Raw genomic sequence first — 22,769 nt, forward strand, 5'->3', positions numbered from 1 at the left:
GAGGCATTTACTATAAGCTGACGCTTATCATACCGTGTCGTTTGTCTGACAAGTAGACCTGTTCTACAGCTCTTCACATTGGACAGTAATCCGCTTGGGTCTGAATAACCTTCCTCCTTTCTCCTAAGCTTCAATCACCAATACCACCATCCCAATCAACCCAGTCAAACGTGTTCAGCAACTGTAAATGTGGATATTGCGGGAGCTCATCATCCAGAAACGGTGCCACAGACTGCAGCTGCTCAACTCCAGGCGGATCGGGGTCCAATATCCGGTCCAAAGACCGACTCAGGATCCTCCGTATGGAACGTACGATGCTCTTGCTGGAAGCCTCAGTCTCGATCCAGTCCAGACATACCACCAGCAGGCTAAGGTTCTGAATGCTTGGTGATCGTGGAAGGCGTATTTGACAGCTTTGCGGGTGTGTGGCTTGTCGCAGGAGCTCCAGACAGAGGATGCCGCTTGCTGGAATCGCATACGACATTGTCTTGTAGTCGTGTTAGAGACACAAATAACTGTTTCGAGTTCTATCATAGATACAGGGAACCCGAATACGTACCAGCCACTCAAAGTCAGCGTACAGACCAACATATCGGTCTTTCTTCCTCCAGAAGATCAAGGTCAAGTCCAGCATTTCATGACTCACTTCGACAAGGTCTTGCCCGGTGACGATATTGTGTCGCTTCAACAGCCGTTCCAAGAGAAATAGGTTCAAGAGATATTCCAAACGCGTAAGGATCTGTGCATAGAGGACATATCCGGAAACATTGGTGTTGCTAAGCTCGGACTTCGAAAATTGAATCACGGAAGGAAGTTGCACGTATGTGTCATGGGACCGTTGCTTTAAATTTCTGGTACTAATGTTAGAAGGTACGTGCGTGGCTTGGAGTAACGCACATGGCCTTATTGACGGATCCATCAGCCAGATCATCCATTGAACTTTCTAAAACCTCCAAGACCTCATGTCGGATACGGGCAAAGCTCGTGCGCGATCGTAAGATTGTTGTAGAGTAGATCTGGTTGTTTCTGTTCCATCCGCAGGAGTCTAACTGCGCAGCGGCAGACGGAAGATCGCTAGACAATAGGGCATCATCACTCAGATCTAATGGCAGCCTGGTAGATGAGTATGCCCGACTCAAGAGAGGGGGCCGCCCCGTGAAAGTCGAAATGACCTTGTCAATATTGAAAACAGCGGCATAGAGCCTCCTTTTCAGTTCGTATGGGAGACTCACAGTTTCTGCCTCTGTTGCAAGCTCGCGATGAAGTCCGAGAGAAGTAGTCACGGCGACTAGCTCGCCATGCTGTGTCCAGTGGGAGAAACCTTACCTGGGTTAGACAAGAGGCATATTTGATCTATTGTGCCACCTACTCTTGTCACCGCTCAGAATGCCCTCCAGAATATTATGCTTGTACAACAGATACACAAAAAGAAGATTGATGGAGCCAAGCTGTTTGCATAGATCAATGCATAACGATGCACAGCGTTTGAAGTGCGTCATAAGTTGTTTGGCGTTTGTAACAGATGAATGTGCCTGACAATATTCGGCGACCGCTTGACTTTCCGACGACGAGGAGATTGCTCCGCAAGCCCAGTAGGTATACAAAATGCCAAGAGTTTCCCATCGCATCTGTGTCCCTGTAAAGGAGGCCAGCCAGGAGTGCGGATCTTGCTTTTTTTGTAGCGGTATTTTGCTATTCCGGGTGAGAATTGCAGCTGTTTCCAGCATGTCTTCTTCCGACCGTCGTCGTAGCGCTGGCCGGAAAGCATTCCACATTCTGTCCGAGGAGTGATGCCCTGCCAGCCGGACCCAGCCATCGTTGGGATTGATGTGGCTTGAAAAGAGCATGGAGCAGTTGCGCTCCTCCGGTATATGGCTCAGAATCCGAGCGCCGAGCTGCACAAGTGGTGTGTCAACTTGGGGATCTGGAGCCGGGTCTCGTCGTATTCCTGAAGTTTTGTTGGCATCCTCCAACTCAAAGCAATCACCATGTTCTATAAATACCGAGGTAAAGCTCGTCGGTCCCAGGTATTCGTTCGAGCTTTCGATAAGGGACGTGCTCCGGTCCGCAGCCCGGTGGTTCTCTGGGGGTGCTGCATGCACCTCAGGAAAGGGGACACCTGGTCCTACAAGTGATTGCGGAGTTTCCTTCGAGGACGCGCATTTTGTGCTGGTCGACTGTGACAGGTAGATGCATTCGAGTGAATGCTTCTGGCATCGTTGACATGTCGGCTGATTGTGATCACAAGCTAGTTTCCGTCTGCGACAGGCCTCACAGGCAGCCCTGCGACCGTTGCGCCGCCGCAGAGGAGGCATAGCACCGAAGGTTACCAGATAGCACCGACACAAATCAAAGAACTTCCACAGCGTCGGTGGTAGATAATGCTAGTCGTTAGTGCCGGAAAGCCACTCGGCGTTCGGGATGACCATAATCATTCCCGATTGGCTCTGCCCCGATAAGCCGCTCAGTAAGGCCTCAACATCCTGGTAATCACAGTGGCCATTAGGTGGTGCTTTAATCGCTTCTGGGTTCCTGTTAACTGTTTCGTACAGCCGAAAGCCGAATCCGATACCCGTACCCTACGGCCAAACAACATATATTCATGTGTTCGACTCGACACCGACATGCCATTCCAATACCCCCAACGATCTATTCAGAAAAATGGCAAGATCCAAACTCCGGGTACATATACATGGCAATTCAGATGGTGCATTATGCGTGTTCTCCAATGGGGATATGATCTCAGGCGAGATCAGTACTCATGTGGAGAACAATAACCACTACTCCGATCTATTGATCATGCTTGAAGGTAAAGTCCTTACATTGCCTATTCCAGAGACACTGCTAATATTCTGCTTTATACAGGGGTGACCACAGTATCCCTGCAGCATGAAGTAGGAGTCAAACTTCAGAGCACCCAGACTTTTCTGCGTCTCAGCCAGAAGACGCGAGTCGATTCTCTTGGGACTTTCCCATTTACATTCGTCATCCCATCAGCTCTGCCCACTGAATCATGTAGCCACGTCGTGACTGATCCACTCGTGCGATACGCGCATACAGCGCTGCCTCCTTCTCTAGGGGGCAAAATTCCATGTGCCACCGAAAGCAACAAAACCGACACTCTTACTCCAAATGCGGTACAGATTCGCTACTGCATCAAGGCAACTCTCCAAGCTTGTCAGAAAGATCAGAAACCGGTGCTCAGCACTATTAGGGAGATATATGTTATTCCCACTCTTTCGTCAGAGAGGCCACCCCCGGCCTTCACTCCTGCAACAAGTGACTCGAATGAGCCTTCTCAACTGGCTCTGGAAAAGCATAAATCCCCAATGAAAGCCCAAATCGTACGTAACATCTTCCGGCGAAAAGAAGGCCGCCTCGTCAGTGAGATTCTGCAGGCAGGATCGCTTACCATGCACCTTCACCGACAACGACCTACAGAGGCCACTATTCCCCTTCGACTCCGGTACTATTCAGCCTCGGGAGTTCATCCTCACTTACACAATTTGACTATTTCCATACGTGCATCGACATTTTTTGGTCTGTCTCCTAGCCCGGATATCTCTTATCAAACCCAAAGTCAACAATCGAGTGTTTACACGAAGAGTCTGCATATCGCCACCCAAGACATGTCTAGTATAACATGGGAGGCTGTGCCATGTCCCACAAAAACGGATTCACAAATTGAGATGACGTATGAGGCCCTTGTTCCGGTGTCGTTCAGTCTCTCCCCTGACAGACCTTTCGTGCCCACCTTTCATTCGTGTATGGTGGGCCGAAGCTACGAGCTTGAGGTCCGAGTATACTATCAAGTCGGAAGGGAATCGATCTTTCCACGTCGAATTACGACCACTGTGCCCTTGGTAATTACGATGAGCAACAGATAGAATTTCTGCATTTGAGATTGTATGTCAGTTTTATGGATTGCTGGTATGTAGTCCCGAGTATATTATTTAGAAAGGCCAGGAATTTTCAGGGGGAGGGGAGTCAATGACTATAGTATTGTTAGTGCTCTAATCTATTGAATCGTTGTTGGCTAGTATACTATAATTGCGCGAAGACCAATATCGATACCTCTACATCTCTCATGGGAATAGATTGAATACGAAATAAAAGAATAATTCTTCCATAGAGGACATAGAATTCAGCCTTACTGGAGTACAATAATTCCCATTAACTAGGTCCTTCAGTCCTTTCTCGACATTCCTGTAAAAAGCAGCAGCACACCCGTAGGTCCAATACTAACCCCTGAATATAGCTGCACACCCAGATACGACCCCGTATTATCCAGAATGGCACCTGCAACAGGTGAACCACATAGGGACCCCAACCCACACAACACCGAACACATACCCATTCTCGTTCCCAAGGTATCAAGGTTCGGAGTGAGGGAGGTCAAAGCCACAGCGGGAAGTGCAACGAAAGCCCCGGAGAAAAATCCATAGAGGACTGCGAATGCAATTAAGCCGCCAGAGTCCGTGATAGCAATCCAGCATAGCGACAACGCGCCACTGATGATAGCACTTCCCAGCAGTATGTTCAACGGGCCGAGTCTCGGGGCTAGTAACCCCGGAACGATTCTCCCCGGAACGGATGCAGCGTTGAGGATTGCGACAAGGTAGAAAGCGAGGGGCTCGCCTACAGCATGCTTTTGGATGGCGTAAGCTTCGATGTAGAAGATAGGGTTGAAGAAGCCAATGTAACCGAAGAACATGGCCACACAGAATAAGGTGTATGGAATCTGTTTGAAGGCGGAGAATTCGGTCAAGACGCGTCTGTGCCTGGGGGTTTGGCGCACGCGCATGACGCACATGGAAAAAGCAGTCGTTCCGAGAGCTATAAAGCCGATGGTTCGTGTGGCCCAACCGAAGCCGATGCGAGGCTGGAGTTGACGGAAGATTATAGGATAGAGGACACCTCCGAGGTTGCTCCCCGACGCGGCCAGGGCTGTGGCAATTGGACGCCGCGAGGAGAAGTATTGTGGAATTATGGCCACAGACGGGATGTAGAGACATCCATTCCCGAGTCCGATACAGAACGCTTGAGCGAGGAGGACTTGCCAGTATGAGGTGCAGACGCTGAGCATCATGAATCCGACAATGATGAGGGCGGAGCCGGTGAGAATGAGAACGTAAAAGTGACCCGAGTCGTAGAGAGGACCAGTAATGACTCCGATCAGGAGGAGGAGAAAAGCTTGGATTGCACCAATCCAGGAGATGTCTGAGTTGGACTGGTCCTTAAGCAGGCCGAGTTCATAGTAGGCTTGGAAGGCACCGTATGTGTTGACCGTTCCCCTGTGGTTCGCAAAGGTAGTCATGAGAAGAATGCCTTGAAGTATAGCGTGGTAGCATGAAAATAGTACCATGAGTTGAAGAAGAGGAAGAACGAGCCTGCCACCTGCAGCCAGGCTTGGAGACCACTATTCGGCGGCGTAGTATAGGCTGTATTCTGCCCATTGATCTGCGAGTTGGCCGATTTGGGCGATTTAAGCTTTTCCATGATTACGGTTGTTTGTTTGTTCCGATTTGATTCCCAAATACAAAGGAGGGGAGTGAGACTGCTCAGTATGGTATGTGGACGGCTTGACTGCTTCATTGTTGATATATATCTGAGTCTCGGCTCTCGGCTTCGGAGTCAAAACACCATTCGGAAACAAGACTAGCAAAAAAGTCCCTGTCTATCTGTTCTGACTTGGCTGTTCACCCAAGCCCGAGCGTATCGACCTCGCCAAGGTTTGAATGGTTCTCGATTAGCATGCCGTTGATACTAGAGGATGAGTGGATCTGTGGGCATACAAGGTAGAGAGGGCTAAATATTTAAGCGCCTGGCATCCTCAGGCAGAAAGTATGCCAATGTCTGGTTCTGCCTCAGGAATCAGCACGTGCTAGCAGCCGAATCCGGTTAGTGTTCCCCCCACTCGCTGATGCAATCACGCAAACAGCTTGTTGGAGCAGTGGAAGCTCTCGGAACGCTTCTTCTCTCCTCATCCCATCTCAATTGCTCCAGATCAAGCACAATGGCATCAATTCTCCCCCGTGTTGGCTTCCGCGCCTTGACCGCTCTGCCCAGAGCCACCCCTCTGCCCCGGGTGTCTTTCACGCAGTTCCCTCGCGTGCAGCCCCGCGTTCAGCCCCTCACTCGCCGGTTCCTTGCAACCATTCCCCAGGAACAGCCTCGTCTGCGTCTTGGATCGACCGGTAGGTCTACCTATTCAACTACCTTGCACCACTTGGATGCATACTGACCAGCATAGCCCCCAACTTCAAGGCCCTTACCACCCATGGCGAAATTGACTTCCACGAGTTCATCGGCAATAGCTGGGCCATTCTCTTCTCCCACCCGGCCGACTTCACCCCCGTCTGCACCACCGAGCTGGGTGCTTTCGCCAAGATGAAGGATGAGTTTGAGAAGAGAGGCGTCAAGATGATTGGTCTGGTGAGTGGTCTGGTATTAGAATTCCGGTTCTGCCGCTAACAGTCAATGAACCTCTAGAGCGCCAATGACCTCAGCTCCCACGACCAGTGGATTGATGACATCAACGAGGTTGCCAACACCAACGTTCAGTTCCCTATCATCGCCGATGCCGACCGCAAGGTCGCCTTCCTTTACGACATGGTTGATCAGCGCGACTTGGACAACATTGCTGAGAAGGGCATCCCGTTCACCATCCGCTCCGTCTTCATCATCGACCCCGAGAAGAAGATCCGTCTCACCATGTCGTACCCTGCCTCCACTGGCCGCAACTCGGCCGAGGTCCTGCGTGTCATCGATTCCCTGCAGACTGCTGACCGCAAGGGCATTGCCACTCCTATTGACTGGCAGGTTGGCGAGGATGTGATTGTGCCTCCTTCGGTGTCGACCGAGGATGCCAAGAAGAAGTTTGGCGAGGTGCGCGAGCTGAAGCCGTACCTGCGTTACACCAAGTACTAAGTGTTTTGGGCGAAAAGAGGGATTGTAACAACAATGACATGTGCAACAAAATATATATCAACGGAATAATACTGTTCTAGAACACCTCCGCAGTACAGAAGGTCTATAATGTAGCCAGTCAGGTGATAACTCCCCAGGGTCCAGTCCCTGAATAGCCCGCACTAGTCCCAATCCAGCCACACCCCAAGAACCACCGTCTCCGCACTAGACCCAAAACAGCAAATCCAATACAAAAAGGGTTTCAAATCGGGCGAATTTCTGTTTATCGCCAGACGCGCCGCCGCCTCGAGCTGACATGTCCTTTTTCTCTCTTCATTCATTCAATTGCTCCCGGTACCTGGCGATCCCGTCTTGGTACCTCCGAGACTGCTCAGCTAATTAATTAGCCATACTCCGGAGATCGTATCCCATCTCACCCGATCTCCCGTACATTCCGTCCACTGTTCTCCTTCAGGGGCTCTCCGTCAGCGTGGGACGGTGGCAGTTCTAGACTGTAACCGGCGGGGCAACCCAACATTCCACACTGTGTTCTCGCCCCGGGACACCCGGATCTGCCGATTGGATTTTGATTAATTTACTTTATCTGACGCCCACATTCCTTTATCCCTTTAGGCCTCTTATTCGTTCCGATAAAGTTCCCGGCTGCACTGCATGCCGAGCCACTCCCGCAGTCGGGACCGGTTGAGTCCCAGCAGCGAGCTGGACGATGCCGATCCCGTTTACTCTCCCTCGGTGTATCAGAGGGAATATTATAATAACAATGATTCGTTGTTTGACTCCGCTGAGGAAGACTACGCCCGTGCACCACGAAATGTCTATAGTTACGAGACACATGATGAATATCACGACGACGACGATGATGATGATGACGATGCCCATGAGGATGATCACGACCGTGAATACGATGATAAGTTTGGGGAGCCTTGGGTTCCGTTACGCGCTCAGGTCGAAGGTGATGCATGGAGAGAGGGGTTTGAGACTGCCATTCCCAAGGAAGAGGATGTCACTCAAGCGAAAGAGTATCAGTACCAAATGAGCGGGGCGCTTGGCGATGATGGACCACCTCCCTTGCCATCTGATTCTCTAGGTAAGGGAAAGGGGAAGAAGCGATTGGATCGAGAGACGCGACGGCAGAGGAGGAAAGAGAGGCTTGCGGCGTTCTTCAAACATAAGAACGAGGGCGCATCGGCGGGATTGGTCAGTGGGGATGCCCTGGCAAAGCTGCTTGGGTCACAGGATGGCGATGAGGATTGCTTGAGCCATCTGGGTAGTGAGCGTGCGGACTCGATGTCACAGAAAAATTTGGAAGGTGGCAGGCAAAGGAAACTTCCGGTTCTGAGTGAGGAGCCAATGATGCTACGGCCGTTTCCTGCAGTAGCGCCGACGGGGCAGACACAGGGTAGGGTGGTGTCTGGGGCGCAGTTGGAACAGGGAGGCCCTGCTATCGAGATGCGACATCGTGGTGGAGGTGGGCCGCCTACGGAGGGATTGCTCCAGAAAGAGGGTGATTGGGATGGCAGCACGAAAGGTTCTTCTGCCTCTGCGAGGCCGTCATTCTGGAAGCGCTATCACAAAACCTTCATCTTCTTTGCAATATTAATAGTCATGGCAGCTATAGCGATCCCTGTGGGAATTATTGAGGCAAGGCGACTTCACGGGACTAATGGAGCTGATAGCTCTTCGAATTCTAATCTGGAAGGAATTAGTCGCGATAGTATTCCGGTATGTTTGAGCTCTATTTGACTCTTGGTGATACTGACCATATTAGGCCTATGCTAGAGGGACGTACCTCGATCCCTTTACATGGTACGATACCACTGACTTCAATGTGACCTTCACAAATGCCACCGTTGGTGGTTTGTCTATTATGGGTCTGAACTCGACGTGGAACGATTCAGCCCAAGCGAACGAAAATGTGCCACCTCTGGACGAGAAGTTTCCGTACGGCTCGCAACCTATCCGCGGTGTCAACCTTGGAGGCTGGTTGTCGATCGAGCCCTTCATTGTCCCTTCGCTTTTCGATACCTACACTTCAAACGAAGGAATAATCGACGAGTGGACGCTATCCAAGAAACTCGGCGACTCGGCTGCCTCAGTCATCGAAAAGCACTATGCCACATTCATCACCGAGCAAGACTTTACTGACATCAGAGATGCCGGTCTCGATCACGTTCGGATCCAGTTTTCATACTGGGCCATCAAGACATACGATGGCGATCCGTATGTCCCAAAAATCGCATGGCGCTACCTCCTCAGGGCCATTGAATACTGCCGCAAATACGGCCTCCGAGTCAACCTCGATCCCCATGGAATCCCAGGGAGTCAGAACGGCTGGAACCACAGCGGTCGACAGGGTACGATCGGCTGGCTGAACGGGACCGACGGAGAATTAAATCGACAACGATCTCTTGAGATGCATGACCAGCTCTCGCAGTTCTTCGCACAGGACCGATACAAGAATGTCGTGACGATTTACGGTCTCGTAAACGAACCGCTAATGCTTTCCTTGCCTGTCGAAAAAGTCCTCAATTGGACAGTAGAAGCTACCAACCTGGTACAGAAGAACGGGATCAAAGCTTGGGTCACCGCCCACGACGGCTTCCTCAATCTAGCGAAATGGGATAAGATGCTTAAAACTCGACCGAACAACATGATGCTTGATACCCACCAATACACCGTCTTCAACACGGGCGAGATTGTCCTCAACCACACCAGAAGAGTGGAGCTCATCTGCGAAAGCTGGTACTCGATGATTCAGCAGATCAATATTACCAGCACGGGGTTCGTATCCACCCCCAGTCCTTCCCACCATCACAAGTTACTGACCTTATCTAGATGGGGCCCAACCATATGCGGTGAATGGTCCCAAGCCGACACCGACTGTGCTCAGTACGTTAACAATGTCGGCCGTGGTACTCGTTGGGAAGGTACCTTCTCTCTTACCGACTCGACTCAGTACTGTCCCACAGCCAGCGAGGGAACCTGCAGCTGCACGCAAGCCAACGCTGTTCCTGGCGTCTACTCGGAAGGATACAAGACGTTCCTCCAAACCTACGCCGAAGCACAGATGTCGGCTTTTGAAACCGCCATGGGGTGGTTCTACTGGACCTGGGCAACGGAGTCTGCAGCACAGTGGAGCTATCGGACGGCGTGGAAGAACGGCTACATGCCGAAGAAGGCCTATAGCCCAGCCTTTAAGTGCGGGGATGCCATCCCTAGTTTCGGCAATCTGCCAGAATATTATTGAGACTTCATCTGTCGTCTCATGTTGGCTTTTGGCGTCGGTAGTCGTGTATTATGGTTTTAGGAGCGTTTGGCATTACATATAGGTTTTTTTGCTACATTATATATATATTTATGAATATCAACGAAGGTGGTTCAACTACTGAACCTGTTATATCTATAATAAATGCCAAGAATGGCCCATCCAACAAGTGACGGATAGGCCCGACCGTGGCTCGGATTCCTTCATTTAGCGAATGCGGGGATTTAATATGGGATGCGGGGATAGCCCCCGACCGATTCCAGCCTAGCCCGCACTCTCACCTCTACAAGGCAAGTCTTTCCGTGTTTCCTCATCCATTTTCTCACGCTCTCAATGGCACCAGAACCCCATGACCCCATCACGCAAACCACGACATCGTCTGATCGCTGGCTGGTATTTACCCAACCACCTATCATCGTCCCTGGATTGCTACGCTAACCCATCCCTTCAGTCAAAGATGTCGAAGTAAGCTCCTAGACCGCCCTCTCACCTCCACCGAAGATGATGGAAAGATTCGTATAGGGACTAATTCTTCTCTTGTTTAGTCCGTCATCTGAAGTGTTCGTACTCCCCACAAACAGGTCTATTGCCTTGAATTGACACGTCTATCCTACAGGCGACACCAATTCTCCAGCTTGCAGCCATTGCATCCGGGCGGGTACAGACTGCGACAGAGGAATAAACGTGCGCTTCCGGAACGGACTAGACATCTTTGGTGATGATGATGCTCTCTTCCCGGAAAGGAATTTGTGGCCATACTTGATGGGTCCACGTTAGTGACCCCACCCCTTTGTCTCTTTGACGGCTGGTGGTGTCAAGCTGACCTTCTCAACTTCTGAAGTGAGGTTCGTTGACGAAACGGTCATCATCAAACAATTGTATGAGGCGGAAGAGCCAGAGCATAATGGCCCAGCAGAGCAGTCTCGTGGGGTCAATGATGCACCTATAACTCCAGTCGGAGTTGTCGAGTACCATGGCCTCGAGCAGTATACGTCGCCATTGACGGATGATACACCTCCGATACAGACTCTGCGCCATGATGGTCGTTCGTCTGAGTTAGAATTGTTGATGGGAAACGCTCTTCAGCGTTCTGACACAGTTACGGGAAGAGAGTTACAGGCTAGTGACTTGGTGCAGCAACAGCGGCTCTCATTTAATGAGAGAGAAGCGAAGTTGATGCGGAACTATGTTGAGAATATGGCGCTGTGGGTATGAGCAGATGATTGGTGTTTCACGTTCCTGTTTCTGTCGCTGACCCCTCAAAGGCAGATATAACCGACCCTCATCGACACTTCGAGGTAGAGGTACCTGTGAGAGCAATGCAGGAATCCGTTCTGCGATATGCGATCTTCGCTCTCTCCTCTCGCCATGTCGAGCGACAAAAAAAGGGAAACGAAGCGGAGGCACTGCAATATCATAACCACTGTCTGCAGCTGCTGATTCCCACATTATCTGGAACTGGTGGTGATCTGACTGATGTTGTTCTTGCTACTGTTGCTATCCTTCGCCAACACGAGGAAATGGAGTGTATGTGATGCCGTGCTGCCACAGAAGCATTCACGGCGCTAACATTATATAGATGACGACAACCAATTCCATCTGACAGGGGCAACGCGTATCATGAATACGGTCTCCTCATTTGGATCCTCCGGGGGATTGGGTGAAGCGGCAGCCTGGCTCTGTCTCCGTGAGGACATTCATGTATCGCTGATCTCGCAAAAGCCCCTACGAACAAATCTGGAAAGCTTCCACCATTCCGATATTTTTCTAAGAAACGATGATTTTGCGTGGGCAGCTCGGATGGTCTTCCTGTTAGCCAAAGTCCTCAAATGTGCTTTCAATCAGATGTCTTTGCCAGAATACACTGCGCTACAGAGTATTGCCCAGGAAGTTGAAGACTGGAATGCCAGAAAGCCGCCGTCCTTCCAACCCCTGCGCTATCTTCCTCGTGGAAAGGATGTCTCGCGTCGGTTCCCAGAGATGTGGATGTTGCTACCGGTGCATGGTGAGTGTTCCGACATCTGCCTGATTTCGACTAATGTCTTTCCAATTTAGTGGTCGGAATTCAGTACTATCATATCGCCAAGATAGTTCTTGCCATTGCTTGTTGCCCAAGTCTTCCGCTTGCTTACGAGAGTTTCAGAAATTCGCGAAACATCGAGGTACGTTGGTGTAATTTTGACATGGTTTTATCACCTGACTGTACTCAGAAAGCGATACGCTATCACCTGTTCATGGTGCTGGGATTGGCCAAGTCAAATCCCAAAGCGGAGAATACGCTTTTCACCGCACGGCATAGCCTAGTAGCGTGTAAGTGACATGGCAGTCGAGTCATGTGGCATGGACTGAGCGCAAACCTTTCTTCTACTCGACTAACTGTGGCACTAGGGGGCTGGGTCATTCGGCAAAAGACGGACCAGCAGGCTGCCGAAATCCTCCTCAGAGAGATGTGGACGAGAACGGGGTGGGATGTGACGGCATCGATCCAGTCCTTACGAGAGCAATGGGCTGACGAAGAGACGGACAGTTGAACTGACCCGAACATATACCGAAATCCAGGCGTTGTAACTCAAAGAGTGACAGGTGTATCATTCGGCAAAACTGAGCACTATGCGCTGTGCCACCTATCTCGGGATAGGTCGACTCCAACAGTCCCAGCACGTCACCAGCTATTGCCCTTGTGCTGAGCCCAATCAACTGTGGATCTCGGCCAGGCAGCAGTCGCCCGCATTGCCCCTGTGATGAGTCTAACCACGCTGGGATCCCTGCCAGGGTAATCGATGCAGAAGCGTTAGCAGTGCGTCTCTGTGCTGGACTCTCGCTTTCTCTATCAGCTCTTATTCGTCCGGGCATATGCACCGGTGGACTAGCACCGTCTGATCAAGTGGCTAAAAGCTTAAAAGGACGATATGACCGCCGGGATCTGTGACGCATGCCGATTGGCAGATAATGGCCGTAGATATAACTGGCGCTCACGCCTGCTGGGCTGTAGACGTCACGTTGGGCATGATTCTACTGCACCAGCACATGCGACAACCAGTCGATGCAGTTTCGCGGACCAGTCGAATCCAGCCCCAACCTTGAGACTTGATCTGAATCCTATCGGGCACCTCACAATCGGGCCTCATTGTAGCGGTGTAGACATGACACAAATGGCAACGGATCTTGAAATCGCGAACCTAAATGGCACATCGTGCACGCCGGACACCCTGCATATGGGTTCGCCTATCACGCGGCGCCATTCCCATGCATGCTGCAGAGACTATCGCGCCACGGAGATTGCCGGCTCCGATAGGGTCCAAGTAGAAGCAACATGAAGCCTGGACCGAAACTTCGAGGCAGATTTCAGTATTTCCAGAAGACTCATGGTAGTTGATCGGAGGAGTATTATCGGGAGCCCGAAAGCGTCCACTTCCACCGGTAACAAGCCAAGCAGAGCCCTAATCCGGGTGGATAACAACGCGTATTCGACGTGGAGCCAGGCGGAAATGCAACCATGGAAGCCGGAATTGAGAGCATCGCATCCGCCTCCGTTTTCATCATTCAGGAGCGCCTTCAACAGCACTAGCTCCTTCCAGTTCCGCCTGATCGACTGGGGCGAAATCAATAGTCAGAAGTGTGAGAGGTGCCAGGGGAGGCACGTGAAGTCATTGATCATCCATTTGCCCGCCTCGGTTCCGAGTCACGGCTCCGCATATTCACTTGTTGGATGCAAAATGCGACTAGTTAGTTCCCTCCATACCCCTGAAGGTCATTTGCACATCTCATTTCCACACCCCCTCCTCTTCTCCCTTTTTCCCCATCTTTTTTGGCCACTGCTAAAACTACTAAAGAAACTCTATTCCCGCGCTCCCGGCCCAATGGACTGTCACTTCCCCCGCATCTTGCAGAGTGCTAATGCCATTCCTTCTCTCCTGCTGCTGCTGTTGCTGCTGCTGCCAACAATAACATCTCTCTATCTATCTACAACTTAGCCATTGATCGAATCAATGCCTGACAACAAGTCGACCTCCTCTTGGCCAGTAAAAGGCCGCCACCCCTTCTCATCCTTCCGGTTCCTTTTCACCTCTGCCGGTAAAATGGATAAGCCTTGTACTACTCCGACTAGTCTCTCGGAGCCTCTACTACCCAACACCAACAATACTACTACTATTACTACCCACCAACCATACTACTCACCATCACAACCACAACAACAACAACAACCAGACCTATTCGCATCCGAAATATCCAAACCACTCCTCCACTCACCACCACTATCCGAACCAGATACACCCACCGAAAACAAAACCGCCTCATTCATCTGGGAAGACATCAACCCCCCAGCCGAGTACTACCTAGCCGACAAATCAACATCACCACCACCCTCACCACCCCCAACCTACACATACTCCCAACAAGACCAACAACAACAATCACCACCACAAGACAAAGAAAGCGATCCAACCATGATCGACACAACCACCAGATCCATCCCTGTCTCCTCCCTCCCAGGCTACAACGACGTCAGCGGCGCCGTCATCGTCGACTACGACGGCTTCCCGCATTTCCTTTCCCCCCAGGAAGAAGAAGAACGGAAAATGAAGCTCCAGCGTGCTGTACAGGAGAAAATGCTCGGTTTGCCGAGACAGACCAGCTTCGAGTGGGAAAGACCCCTGCCTGCTGGGTCGGCCGCCGGGTGGTTGCCGAGGTATTCGCCTGCGAAGAGGGGAGCGCAGCGGTGATACCTACTGAACCACTGCGGCTTTTTGTTTATTGCTGATTTAAAAGGTTGGGCTCTGTGCTGGGCTGGGTGTTGGTCTGTCTGTTGATGGATTGAGATGCATACGTGCCGACCTGCTGCTTTGCGCTTTGCGCTTTGCGCTCGATAGGGGAGTTTCGTGGATGAGGATATATCCGAGGGTGTGGATACTCACTACCTTACCTATTGCGCTGCAGCAAAGCATTACGATTAATGAATAATGACCGATACGACCATCCCCAAGAGGGAGAGGAACAGAGGGCAGACAAATGTCGGGGAAGTCGAACCAAACTGTGACTTTTGTTGTTGTTGTGTTGTGTTGTGTTGTGTTGTTGTGTACCAATTCCACATACCATACATAGTAATCAATCCAAGCTATATACACTCCACACTTTTCCCCCACTAAACAACCTCTTGAAATAAGAAAGCAACCAATACTATACACCCAAAGTAAGCAGGATCTACTTAGCTTCTAAACAACCGCAATCCACCCTCCTCTCTATCCTCCTCACTCTCTTCCGCACCACTCTCTTCATCCCCACTCTCCTCCCTCAACAACCCACTAGCCGTCTTACCCAACAACGACGCAAAGAACTCCTCGCGCGCATGCTTCGTCCAACTACCACGATCCTCCGGCGCCATGAAATTCTGCAACTTCTCATGAACATCGAACCGCATCTTGCGACCCTTCGACGCCCGCGTATCCACATCCCGCTTGACCTTGTCCTTCCGCATCCCCGTCACAGGGTGGATCGCTGCTCCGCCGCGCGTCGGCAGTTGTATGTGCAGGGTATCGAGGCCGTTGGTGATCGCATCGGAGGAGGCCATGCGCTGCTCGACGAGGTCGCGGAGTAGAGATTGGTAGAAGACGGTGTCGTCGTAGATGGGGGTGGTGGCTGCTGCGCCTTCGGCGGCAGTGGTGGTGGTGGTGGTGGTGTCTTGACGGGCGCGCTTAGCAGCACGGGAATGGTCGCCTGTCTCGGTCGCGACCTGGGCGTCCAGGACGGCGGTGATGGATTGCGCGCCCGAGCCAGATGAGTTGATGAGCTTGCCGCGGGTGTTGGCGGCGGTTGTGGCAGTCGAGCCGCGGACTTTGGCGGACCATTTGTCGAGGATGGTGCGGCGGTGGGTGGTCGCGGCGGATTCGAGATCGGTCATGCGTGTCCAGAGCGTCGCGGTGGGGGTGTCGGTGTCGACGCGCTTGCGCTTCTTCGGTTCCTCTGTGCTACCGTTGGTGTTGTGGGCGTCGGCGAGCACAACGCGCAGGTCTTCGAGCGTGGACCAGAGTGCCAGAGCGGCGGATTCGGCGGAGGTGATGGCTTCTTCGGAGTCGGCGTCGGGGGAGGTGGCGGCAAGGGAGAGCTGGTTTATGGCTGTTAGGCCCTTTTGGAGCTTGATTCGGGTGTTGAGGAGGGCGTCGAAGGTCGCGCGTTGTTGCTTCACGGCTTTGCCTTTCGCGGCGTCGGCTTTGGCCGCTTGGGAGATGCTCGCCGCGATGGTCTTTTGGTCGGTTGCCATCAGGCGCCGGAGTTCGTCGCGGTCGTTGGTGGGTTTGCGCGATTTGGAGTCGAAGTCGGATTCTGATTCTGATTCTTCCTCTTCTTCGTCGTCGTCATCTTCGTCCTCCTCGTCTTCGTCAGAGGGCATCTCGTCCTCGTCGAAAGATCCTTCGCTGCCTTCAAGGTCGTCCGACTCGTCGGTGTCCATGTCGTCCAGCTCGACCTGCTTCTTTCCCTTCTTTGCAGACTTGGATGGGCGCTGCTCCTCCTCCTCCTCCTCCTCGCTCTCGGAGATGTCTTCATCATCCTCGTCGCTACCCAGTTCCAGATCCTCATCTTCATCCTCGTCCTCGTCCTCCTCCTCGTCATCATCTTCATCTTCATCCTCATCACCCGACCGCGCCGCAAACGGATCATCATCACTATCAGCCTCCAACGCCGCGCGACTCACTTTCGACCCAGCATACTGTTTTCCGAGGGTGATGGGATCCTGCTTGCGAAGCTTCGCTTTTCTGCAATGATACAATAATCAGAAACACGCCCCATGAACACTAGACACCAACCCATAAACAAAACGAGAAATGAAGAAAAAACCTACCCAACAGCCTGATAATGCTCCCTCCCCGCATTCTCATCCTTACCACCAGCAGCACCCTCCTCATCACTATCCTGGTTTCCGCGATCAAGATCCTCAGGGTCGTAGTCTAAAAAACATCACCATAGTCAGAACATAGTTCCCCCCAAACAACATCAACATCACCATCAACAGGATTAAAATTGGTAAATTACCTCTCGGAGTCAAATCCTCCAACTCCGCCATCTGTTCCGCCAGAGATTTCGGAGCCATGGCTGTGATTGCTTTTGGTTCAAGGAGAAACAAAGCAGAGTGATGCAAATAACTTAGAGCGCAGAAATTCAAGATCGCGAGACTAGTTTTCCCTTTGCAACTTTTTTTTTCTGCCCGAGATTTCGGGATGCGGTGTCGGGATTACCTACCATATTGAGAAATGGTTGGGTGGAATGGGGAGGGTTTTGCCGGCGGTGAGATTTATTCTGGCAGTATTAGCTTCCATCATTTAATCATAGTTAGACGGGCTTCAACTAGTGACATACTTACTTCCAATTAATCGATCACACTCGTTCACCATGTTGGGGAAGAGATTGTTCTCCACGTTCCGGTGCTTGCAGCATGATAATCCACTTGTATTTCTCATCTTCTCCGGAACATCAAAAAATTTGTACTAATAAGGTATCAGGGCCTCCCTCGCTCCGGCACGCCGCCGTCTCTCCGAAGTCGTCGCGGGCTCCCCGAGAAGCGCAAGATCCGCGATGTGAAGAAGGTGATTGCTGTGTCTTCGGCGAAGGGTGGGGTGGGGAAGTCGACGATAGCGGGTATACCTTTATACCACTTTGTTCAATTAAACAGATACTGACATGGCTACAATCTATCAATAGTCAACCTTGCTCTCGCCTTCGCCCGCCGCGGCATCCGCACCGGCATCCTCGATACCGATATCTTCGGCCCATCCATTCCTACTCTATTGAACCTATCCGGCGAGCCTAGATTAGACGATAGTGCGTTATCCCACCTACACCCCAGTTTAAGGGTACCTCAACTAACGAACAACTCCCTTGGCATGACAGAAAACTGCCTCCTCCCTCTAACCAACTACGGCCTCAAATCCATGTCAATGGGCTACCTTCTCCCCAGCACCCAAGCACCCCCGACCGCCGACCCGACCGAACGACCCCCCATGGACCCAACCCCCATCTCGTGGCGAGGTCTAATGGTCACCAAAGCAATGCACCAACTCCTCCACTCCGTATCCTGGGGTCCGTTGGACGTGCTCTTCCTTGACCTTCCCCCGGGAACTGGCGACGTGCAACTCACCATCAACCAGGAGATTATTCTCGATGGAGCCGTGATCGTGACAACGCCACAGGATATCGCGCTGCGGGATGCAGTGCGTGGAATCGGCATGTTCCAGCGCATGGATGTGCCGGTGCTGGGGATGGTGAGGAATATGGCGTTCTTTGCGTGCCCGGAGTGTGGGACGCAGACGAAGATCTTCTCGCAGGGAAAGCATGTGCATGAGGGGGCGGATTGGGGGGTGGAGGCGGAGTGTAGGAGGCTGGGGGTTGGGTTTTTGGGCGATGTGCCGCTGGATGCGAGGGTTTGTGAGGATGCGGATCGGGGGATGCCGAGCGTGGTTGCTGAGGAAGGGAAGGAGGGGAAGGAGGGGGTGAGGAGGAGGGCATTTTTGGATGTTGCGGAGCAGGTGGCGAAGAAGGTGGGGATTGAGTGGTAGGTTTGTATTTTTGGGGAGGGGGAGATGAGGATTGTTATGTATAGTATGTGTGTATGATTATACCCAAAATGTGTTATGGTTAATGGTTATGTGATTGCGGTATGTACAGTCATGCAGGTATTTGAGATGGTGTATGTCTTTGTAGTATTCGACAACGGGGTATTCCAAAACAATAAAACGACAGATCAGAACTATAGATAGAACAGTGGCATATACTCGCCATGACTCTTGCAGAAGACGCGCCAATCGCCATGTCGCGAGACGAGACGTAAAAGTCCAAAGGGCATATATCATCAGCACACCTCCACTGGCTACCAACTCAATAAGCCACATACTCCTCAGCCGTCTTGAAGAACTCGCGATCCGGCATAGTCGGACGCGCGTGTTTGTCAACATCAGCACTGCCATTCACCCCTCCTGTATCACCATTCACGCCACCAGGTACGGATTCAGCATCACCTGCATCCGTGGTCGACAGCGCATCAAACGAGCGATAAGCTGAGTCGCCATCATCGCTCATCAGACCCACCACACCACCAGCGCGCAGCACGGCGCGAGTGCTGGCTTCGTCAACACCCGTGGTGGTCACCGCAAGGGATTTCTCATCGCCGATCGTGCTGCTATCTTCAGGAAGCTCGGAGGTGAATTCGCTGCGGATAGTTCCGGAGCCGGCATGAGATAGTGGCCGTTGGCGAAGTCGTGACCATACGCCATCTGATGTGGTAGGGATGGCTCCGGCTTCACGGAAGAGCGTCCTTGTGCTGGCGTTTTCGTCGAGGAGCGTTTTCCCTTCGTATTCCGGGAGTAGCATGAGTCGGCTGCTGGACTTGCTGAGAGCTGTACCTTGCGGGGGAGATGTTCCCAGCTGATCAACTGCATCAGTTGACGCCTTATGGGAGGTTACGCTGTCTTTTTCTGATTGGGTTGGGACAATGACGATGTTCGTAGGGTGCGAGGCAAGGGTAGCCGGTTGAGAGGACGGCCGTACACTCTCGGCTTTGGATCTGTTGGCCTCGTCCATTGACGCTCCGGCGCGTCCGGCGTCGACACTCTTCCGCTTGACCTCGCAGCCTTTTTGCTGTTCTTTAGCGATCGATCTCTCGTCTTGCTTGCTCGCCAGTCTGCTCCACATCGTCATGGGGTAACTCTTGCGGCCGGTCTTGGAGGGCAAGACGCCAGGGGCATTGCGTCTTGCAGCAAGTGAACTGGGTGGAGGCAACTCGTCCTTGAATGTCTGAAGGCCATACGCCAATTCCTTGATCCGCTGTCGCTGAACCCGGAGCTTGTCTTTGGCGAATTTCTCGTCCCATTCCTCCTTGGCTGCCAGCCATCCACGGACAAGTTTGGGGTTGAAGGTACCGACTTGGGAGCTGGGGATCTGGAGGACGGGACACTGAGACGGAGGATCAAGCGGATAAATATTTCCCCGTTTGTCGACTCGTTGTCGGATCATGCGGTCTTTGAAGGCCGGTAATGGATCGCCTGCCCGTCCAATCGATGCGACTGCGGTGCCATTGGTGGTACCGTTAGCAGCGTCTCCTGGCTTGTCAGACTCGCTGGATGACCCGGACTGCTGATCTTCGATTTCCACCTCCTCTTTCTGCGCACATGCCAGAGCCCAGGCCCCAAATTGAGCGATCGCCCGGTACATATACTTCGCGGGACGTGTAAAGCTGAGAGTGGGAGCGACGTGGCAGAGGTCGTCCCAGACTTGTAGCTGAACATGGGTACCGGGGTATTTGTGAAGAATCTCGCGTGATGGATCATGCTCGTCGAGGAACTTGTCACTGGGCGGGTATGCTGTGGGGTTGGCGGCCTTATGTGCAATGTAGAACTGCTCGTCTCGTAGCATTTCACCACCTCCGCTTTGGATCAGCAGTGGAGGTAGACCTCCCAGTGATAGCTGGAAGACAGGGGAGACGAGAGGATGAGACAGAAGCTCGTTAGTAGTGTACATGTGAATCTGGTCCTTGACCTCCACTGTCTCCCCATCAAGTACCACCTTGACAGTCTCGTGCTCGATGTCGAAGGCACGTTCCGCGTTGGTCGCGCTGTTCCTACGGCTCGAATAACCCTTCGCTGCTGTTTCTTCGGCCTCGCTGTCATTCGGTATGGCCTTGAGAGCCTCACTCTGGCTGGCTGGGTGTTTTTTGAGGCCTTTCTTGAGCTCACGCAGCTCGTCCGCGTTTGGCGGGGGCCATGCAGCGGAGGGTTTATGTCTGAAGCCATAGGGAGGAATGTAGTCGCCCGGGTTGTCCGCGACAATGCTCGGGAACGAATGCGTAAGGTCCACCCAAGGGGAAATTAGGATGGCACCCGCCGGCAAAGGCAGACCTTGATCGCGACAGATGACAAGCATCCTACCAGAGTCAGCGTTGCTCTTCCACCGCTGCGCTTTACCTACGAGAACACCATTCCTCCACCGGCCGAGTCGCCGGCAAAAATGATCTCTTTCGGATCATGATCCTCCAGCAGGTACAGGTATGCGGCCAGGGAGTCTTGTAGACTGCACGGGAACGGAAATTGCGGCGCCAGACGATATTTAGCTGGAGATCAGGAATTAGCTTTTACGGTCCACGGGTCGCATCCCAGTAGATCCAGAACTCACTACACTAAGTTAGCATTGCATATAAATGAAAGATAGCCGATAAATCTTACCGTGCAAAAACCCGACCCTTAAGCTTCCTAGCGTGCCGCTGCATCTGATAGCGATGGGTATCCAGACTAGCGAAGAAGTACGCCCCACCATGGATATACAACATGATCCGCTTTTGGCTCGGATGATCGCGACTGGTCTGCTTCCGCTCATTGTAATCATCCTTCATCTCGATCCACTCTCCCTTGAGGTCCTCGGCTGGTCCACGCCATTGCCACCACTCACTCCCTCCAACCCGTGCGATGCCCTTGGGACCCAACTGTTGGTTGATGGCCTTGGCCGCTGACGAGAGGTATTCCTCCGACACAGTCACGGTTTGTAGTTTCACCCAATGGGGCGCGGGCACCTTCTGGCAGGTAAAGGCCTGGAGATCCTCGACGGGATGTTTGGAGGCATAGACAAGGAATTCACGCAGGATGCGGATGGCTTCATCGTAGGTGACGTGCACGTTGGGCTTCTCACGAAGCGATTTGCGATGAATATACTGGAGATAGAGGATCAGGGTCAATGTCAGAGTCAAGGTCCATGAACTATGACCCAAGATCAAACAAGATGGGGAAAGAACAGTGAAGTGACAGCGGCAGGGCGACCCACATGCGAGATCAGGGTCTGGAGGACGGCCGGAGTGAGGGCCACACTCAGGGCAAAGGTGTTGAGTGGCATTGTACTAGTCTAGAGGGGGGAACAGTCGACCAGGATACATGGCTCGAAAAGCCAGGTATAAGAGAAGGTGAACGAAAATTGCAGGGGTCAACAATAGTAAGGAAGGATAAAAGATGAAGATTCAAAGTGGAGGACGCGAGCGGGTCAAAAAGAATGAAGGGGGGGAAGAAAGGGGTGGGAGGTGGAACGAGCGTGCATGCAGCGAAAGAGGGAGAGGAGAGAGAGCGAGATTAAGAGAAAGATAAAGGAGAGGAAAGGGACAGGAACACGAAGCGATTGCCACATGTCATTGGGCACTGCATCGTCATTGCATTGATAGTCAAAGTAAGTAGAAGAAGAGAAGTGGAGAGGGTTATCCAAACTCTCTTCAAAGATCCCGACCGGTCGGCGGTGATGTCATGGGACCCCCCGTCCCTGGCAGCCCCAATCAATTCAATCAATCACCGCCACTCAACTGCCGGTCGATGACTTGTTTCTTTTGCCAACGGATGTGCATCTTTAGCTGCTGCCAAGCGCCACGCGTTGCAGCAGCAAGCCAAGTCTGCACTGTGGATTTTCTCTCAGCCTCAGTCTGCCCATTCTCTCCACTGCGCAGCCTGCTGGCAGTGGCGCTGAGTAGAAATATATATGATACTAGCATAGTACTAGTAGAGCAACCAGCCCCCATGAAGCTACTATGAAAGAGTCTTGAGGAGTAGTACTTACT

The 22,769-nt window shown here is 52.2% G+C and overlaps 11 protein-coding genes across 11 annotated transcripts; 7 read left to right on the forward strand and 4 right to left on the reverse strand.

Annotated features, from left to right (window-relative positions):
• Nucleotides 1–113: 113 nt before the first annotated feature.
• On the reverse strand, nt 114–2,163 carry BO85DRAFT_470672 (fungal specific transcription factor domain-containing protein; the record flags this gene model as incomplete). The annotated part of the gene is made up of 5 exons (XM_025662417.1): nt 114–487; nt 560–851; nt 898–1,321; nt 1,370–2,092; nt 2,130–2,163. 5 exons carry the CDS (start codon nt 2,161–2,163, stop codon nt 131–133), a joined length of 1,830 nt encoding a protein of 609 aa, XP_025513310.1. The 3' UTR covers nt 114–130.
• Nucleotides 2,164–2,661: 498 nt separating this feature from the next.
• Nucleotides 2,662–3,887, forward strand: BO85DRAFT_499274 (uncharacterized protein; the record flags this gene model as incomplete). The annotated part of the gene is made up of 2 exons (XM_025664065.1): nt 2,662–2,809; nt 2,866–3,887. 2 exons carry the CDS (start codon nt 2,662–2,664, stop codon nt 3,885–3,887), a joined length of 1,170 nt encoding a protein of 389 aa, XP_025513311.1.
• Nucleotides 3,888–4,186: 299 nt separating this feature from the next.
• On the reverse strand, nt 4,187–5,499 carry BO85DRAFT_377344 (MCT family MFS transporter; the record flags this gene model as incomplete). The annotated part of the gene is made up of 2 exons (XM_025656260.1): nt 4,187–5,294; nt 5,363–5,499. 2 exons carry the CDS (start codon nt 5,497–5,499, stop codon nt 4,187–4,189), a joined length of 1,245 nt encoding a protein of 414 aa, XP_025513312.1.
• Nucleotides 5,500–5,973: 474 nt separating this feature from the next.
• Nucleotides 5,974–7,014, forward strand: BO85DRAFT_451692 (peroxiredoxin). Its single transcript, XM_025660648.1, has 3 exons — nt 5,974–6,197; nt 6,254–6,435; nt 6,493–7,014. Exons 1-3 carry the CDS (start codon nt 6,017–6,019, stop codon nt 6,928–6,930), a joined length of 801 nt encoding a protein of 266 aa, XP_025513313.1. The 5' UTR covers nt 5,974–6,016; the 3' UTR covers nt 6,931–7,014.
• Nucleotides 7,015–7,260: 246 nt separating this feature from the next.
• On the forward strand, nt 7,261–10,334 carry exg2 (putative exo-beta-1,3-glucanase). The gene is made up of 3 exons (XM_025657188.1): nt 7,261–8,652; nt 8,699–9,711; nt 9,766–10,334. The coding sequence occupies exons 1-3, from the start codon at nt 7,582–7,584 to the stop codon at nt 10,175–10,177; spliced, it is 2,496 nt and encodes an 831-aa protein (XP_025513314.1). The 5' UTR covers nt 7,261–7,581; the 3' UTR covers nt 10,178–10,334.
• Nucleotides 10,335–10,534: 200 nt separating this feature from the next.
• Nucleotides 10,535–12,548, forward strand: BO85DRAFT_451694 (uncharacterized protein). The gene is made up of 9 exons (XM_025660649.1): nt 10,535–10,588; nt 10,647–10,660; nt 10,741–10,755; nt 10,812–10,967; nt 11,037–11,404; nt 11,461–11,722; nt 11,775–12,200; nt 12,251–12,357; nt 12,406–12,548. Exons 1-9 carry the CDS (start codon nt 10,545–10,547, stop codon nt 12,511–12,513), a joined length of 1,500 nt encoding a protein of 499 aa, XP_025513315.1. The 5' UTR covers nt 10,535–10,544; the 3' UTR covers nt 12,514–12,548.
• A 756-nt stretch (nt 12,549–13,304) lies between these two features.
• Nucleotides 13,305–14,419, forward strand: BO85DRAFT_84113 (uncharacterized protein). Its single transcript, XM_025665724.1, has one exon. The coding sequence runs from the start codon at nt 13,561–13,563 to the stop codon at nt 14,167–14,169; it is 609 nt and encodes a 202-aa protein (XP_025513316.1). The 5' UTR covers nt 13,305–13,560; the 3' UTR covers nt 14,170–14,419.
• BO85DRAFT_451700 (uncharacterized protein) lies at nt 13,949–15,336 on the forward strand. Its single transcript, XM_025660650.1, has one exon. It carries the CDS (start codon nt 14,185–14,187, stop codon nt 14,917–14,919), a length of 735 nt encoding a protein of 244 aa, XP_025513317.1. The 5' UTR covers nt 13,949–14,184; the 3' UTR covers nt 14,920–15,336.
• On the reverse strand, nt 15,039–17,282 carry BO85DRAFT_499286 (AATF family protein; the record flags this gene model as incomplete). Its single annotated transcript, XM_025664067.1, has 4 exons — nt 15,039–15,373; nt 15,449–16,947; nt 17,034–17,139; nt 17,225–17,282. 4 exons carry the CDS (start codon nt 17,280–17,282, stop codon nt 15,339–15,341), a joined length of 1,698 nt encoding a protein of 565 aa, XP_025513318.1. The 3' UTR covers nt 15,039–15,338.
• Nucleotides 17,283–17,547: 265 nt separating this feature from the next.
• BO85DRAFT_402426 (Mrp/NBP35 family ATP-binding protein) lies at nt 17,548–18,744 on the forward strand (the record flags this gene model as incomplete). The annotated part of the gene is made up of 4 exons (XM_025657189.1): nt 17,548–17,638; nt 17,692–17,827; nt 17,891–18,010; nt 18,080–18,744. The coding sequence occupies exons 1-4, from the start codon at nt 17,582–17,584 to the stop codon at nt 18,742–18,744; spliced, it is 978 nt and encodes a 325-aa protein (XP_025513319.1). The 5' UTR covers nt 17,548–17,581.
• A 39-nt stretch (nt 18,745–18,783) lies between these two features.
• BO85DRAFT_451701 (lipase/esterase family protein) lies at nt 18,784–22,370 on the reverse strand. The gene is made up of 4 exons (XM_025660651.1): nt 21,995–22,370; nt 21,404–21,884; nt 21,149–21,290; nt 18,784–21,104 (listed from the first exon to the last, which is right to left on the reverse strand). The coding sequence occupies exons 1-4, from the start codon at nt 22,061–22,063 to the stop codon at nt 19,064–19,066; spliced, it is 2,733 nt and encodes a 910-aa protein (XP_025513320.1). The 5' UTR covers nt 22,064–22,370; the 3' UTR covers nt 18,784–19,063.
• Between the last annotated feature and the right edge of the window lie 399 nt (nt 22,371–22,769).

The sequence above is a fragment of the Aspergillus piperis genome (genome assembly GCF_003184755.1).
Source record: "Aspergillus piperis CBS 112811 unplaced genomic scaffold BO85scaffold_16, whole genome shotgun sequence".
NCBI classification, from domain to species: Eukaryota; Fungi; Ascomycota; class Eurotiomycetes; order Eurotiales; family Aspergillaceae; genus Aspergillus; species Aspergillus piperis.

Bases quoted from the DNA above. Each gene is read 5' to 3' on its own strand.
- BO85DRAFT_451692 (XM_025660648.1), top strand. From the start codon at position 6,017: ATGGCATCAATTCTCCCCCGTGTTGGCTTCCGCGCCTTGACCGCTCTG. The intron at 6,198-6,253 runs GTAGGTCTACCT...TGACCAGCATAG, and splicing joins TCTGCGTCTTGGATCGACCG to CCCCCAACTTCAAGGCCCTT. The intron at 6,436-6,492 runs GTGAGTGGTCTG...ATGAACCTCTAG, and splicing joins GCGTCAAGATGATTGGTCTG to AGCGCCAATGACCTCAGCTC.
- exg2 (XM_025657188.1), top strand. From the start codon at position 7,582: ATGCCGAGCCACTCCCGCAGTCGGGACCGGTTGAGTCCCAGCAGCGAG. The intron at 8,653-8,698 runs GTATGTTTGAGC...TGACCATATTAG, and splicing joins TTAGTCGCGATAGTATTCCG to GCCTATGCTAGAGGGACGTA. The intron at 9,712-9,765 runs GTTCGTATCCAC...GACCTTATCTAG, and splicing joins ATCAATATTACCAGCACGGG to ATGGGGCCCAACCATATGCG.
- BO85DRAFT_451694 (XM_025660649.1), top strand. From the start codon at position 10,545: ATGACCCCATCACGCAAACCACGACATCGTCTGATCGCTGGCTG. The intron at 12,201-12,250 runs GTGAGTGTTCCG...TTTCCAATTTAG, and splicing joins GATGTTGCTACCGGTGCATG to TGGTCGGAATTCAGTACTAT. The intron at 12,358-12,405 runs GTACGTTGGTGT...GACTGTACTCAG, and splicing joins GAAATTCGCGAAACATCGAG to AAAGCGATACGCTATCACCT.
- BO85DRAFT_84113 (XM_025665724.1), top strand. From the start codon at position 13,561: ATGGTAGTTGATCGGAGGAGTATTATCGGGAGCCCGAAAGCGTCCACT.
- BO85DRAFT_451700 (XM_025660650.1), top strand. From the start codon at position 14,185: ATGCCTGACAACAAGTCGACCTCCTCTTGGCCAGTAAAAGGCCGCCAC.
- BO85DRAFT_451701 (XM_025660651.1), bottom strand. From the start codon at position 22,063: ATGCCACTCAACACCTTTGCCCTGAGTGTGGCCCTCACTCCGGCCGTC. The intron at 21,885-21,994 runs GTGGGTCGCCCT...CTCTATCTCCAG, and splicing joins TCCAGACCCTGATCTCGCAT to TATATTCATCGCAAATCGCT. The intron at 21,105-21,148 runs GTAGGTAAAGCG...TGACTCTGGTAG, and splicing joins GGTGGAGGAATGGTGTTCTC to GATGCTTGTCATCTGTCGCG.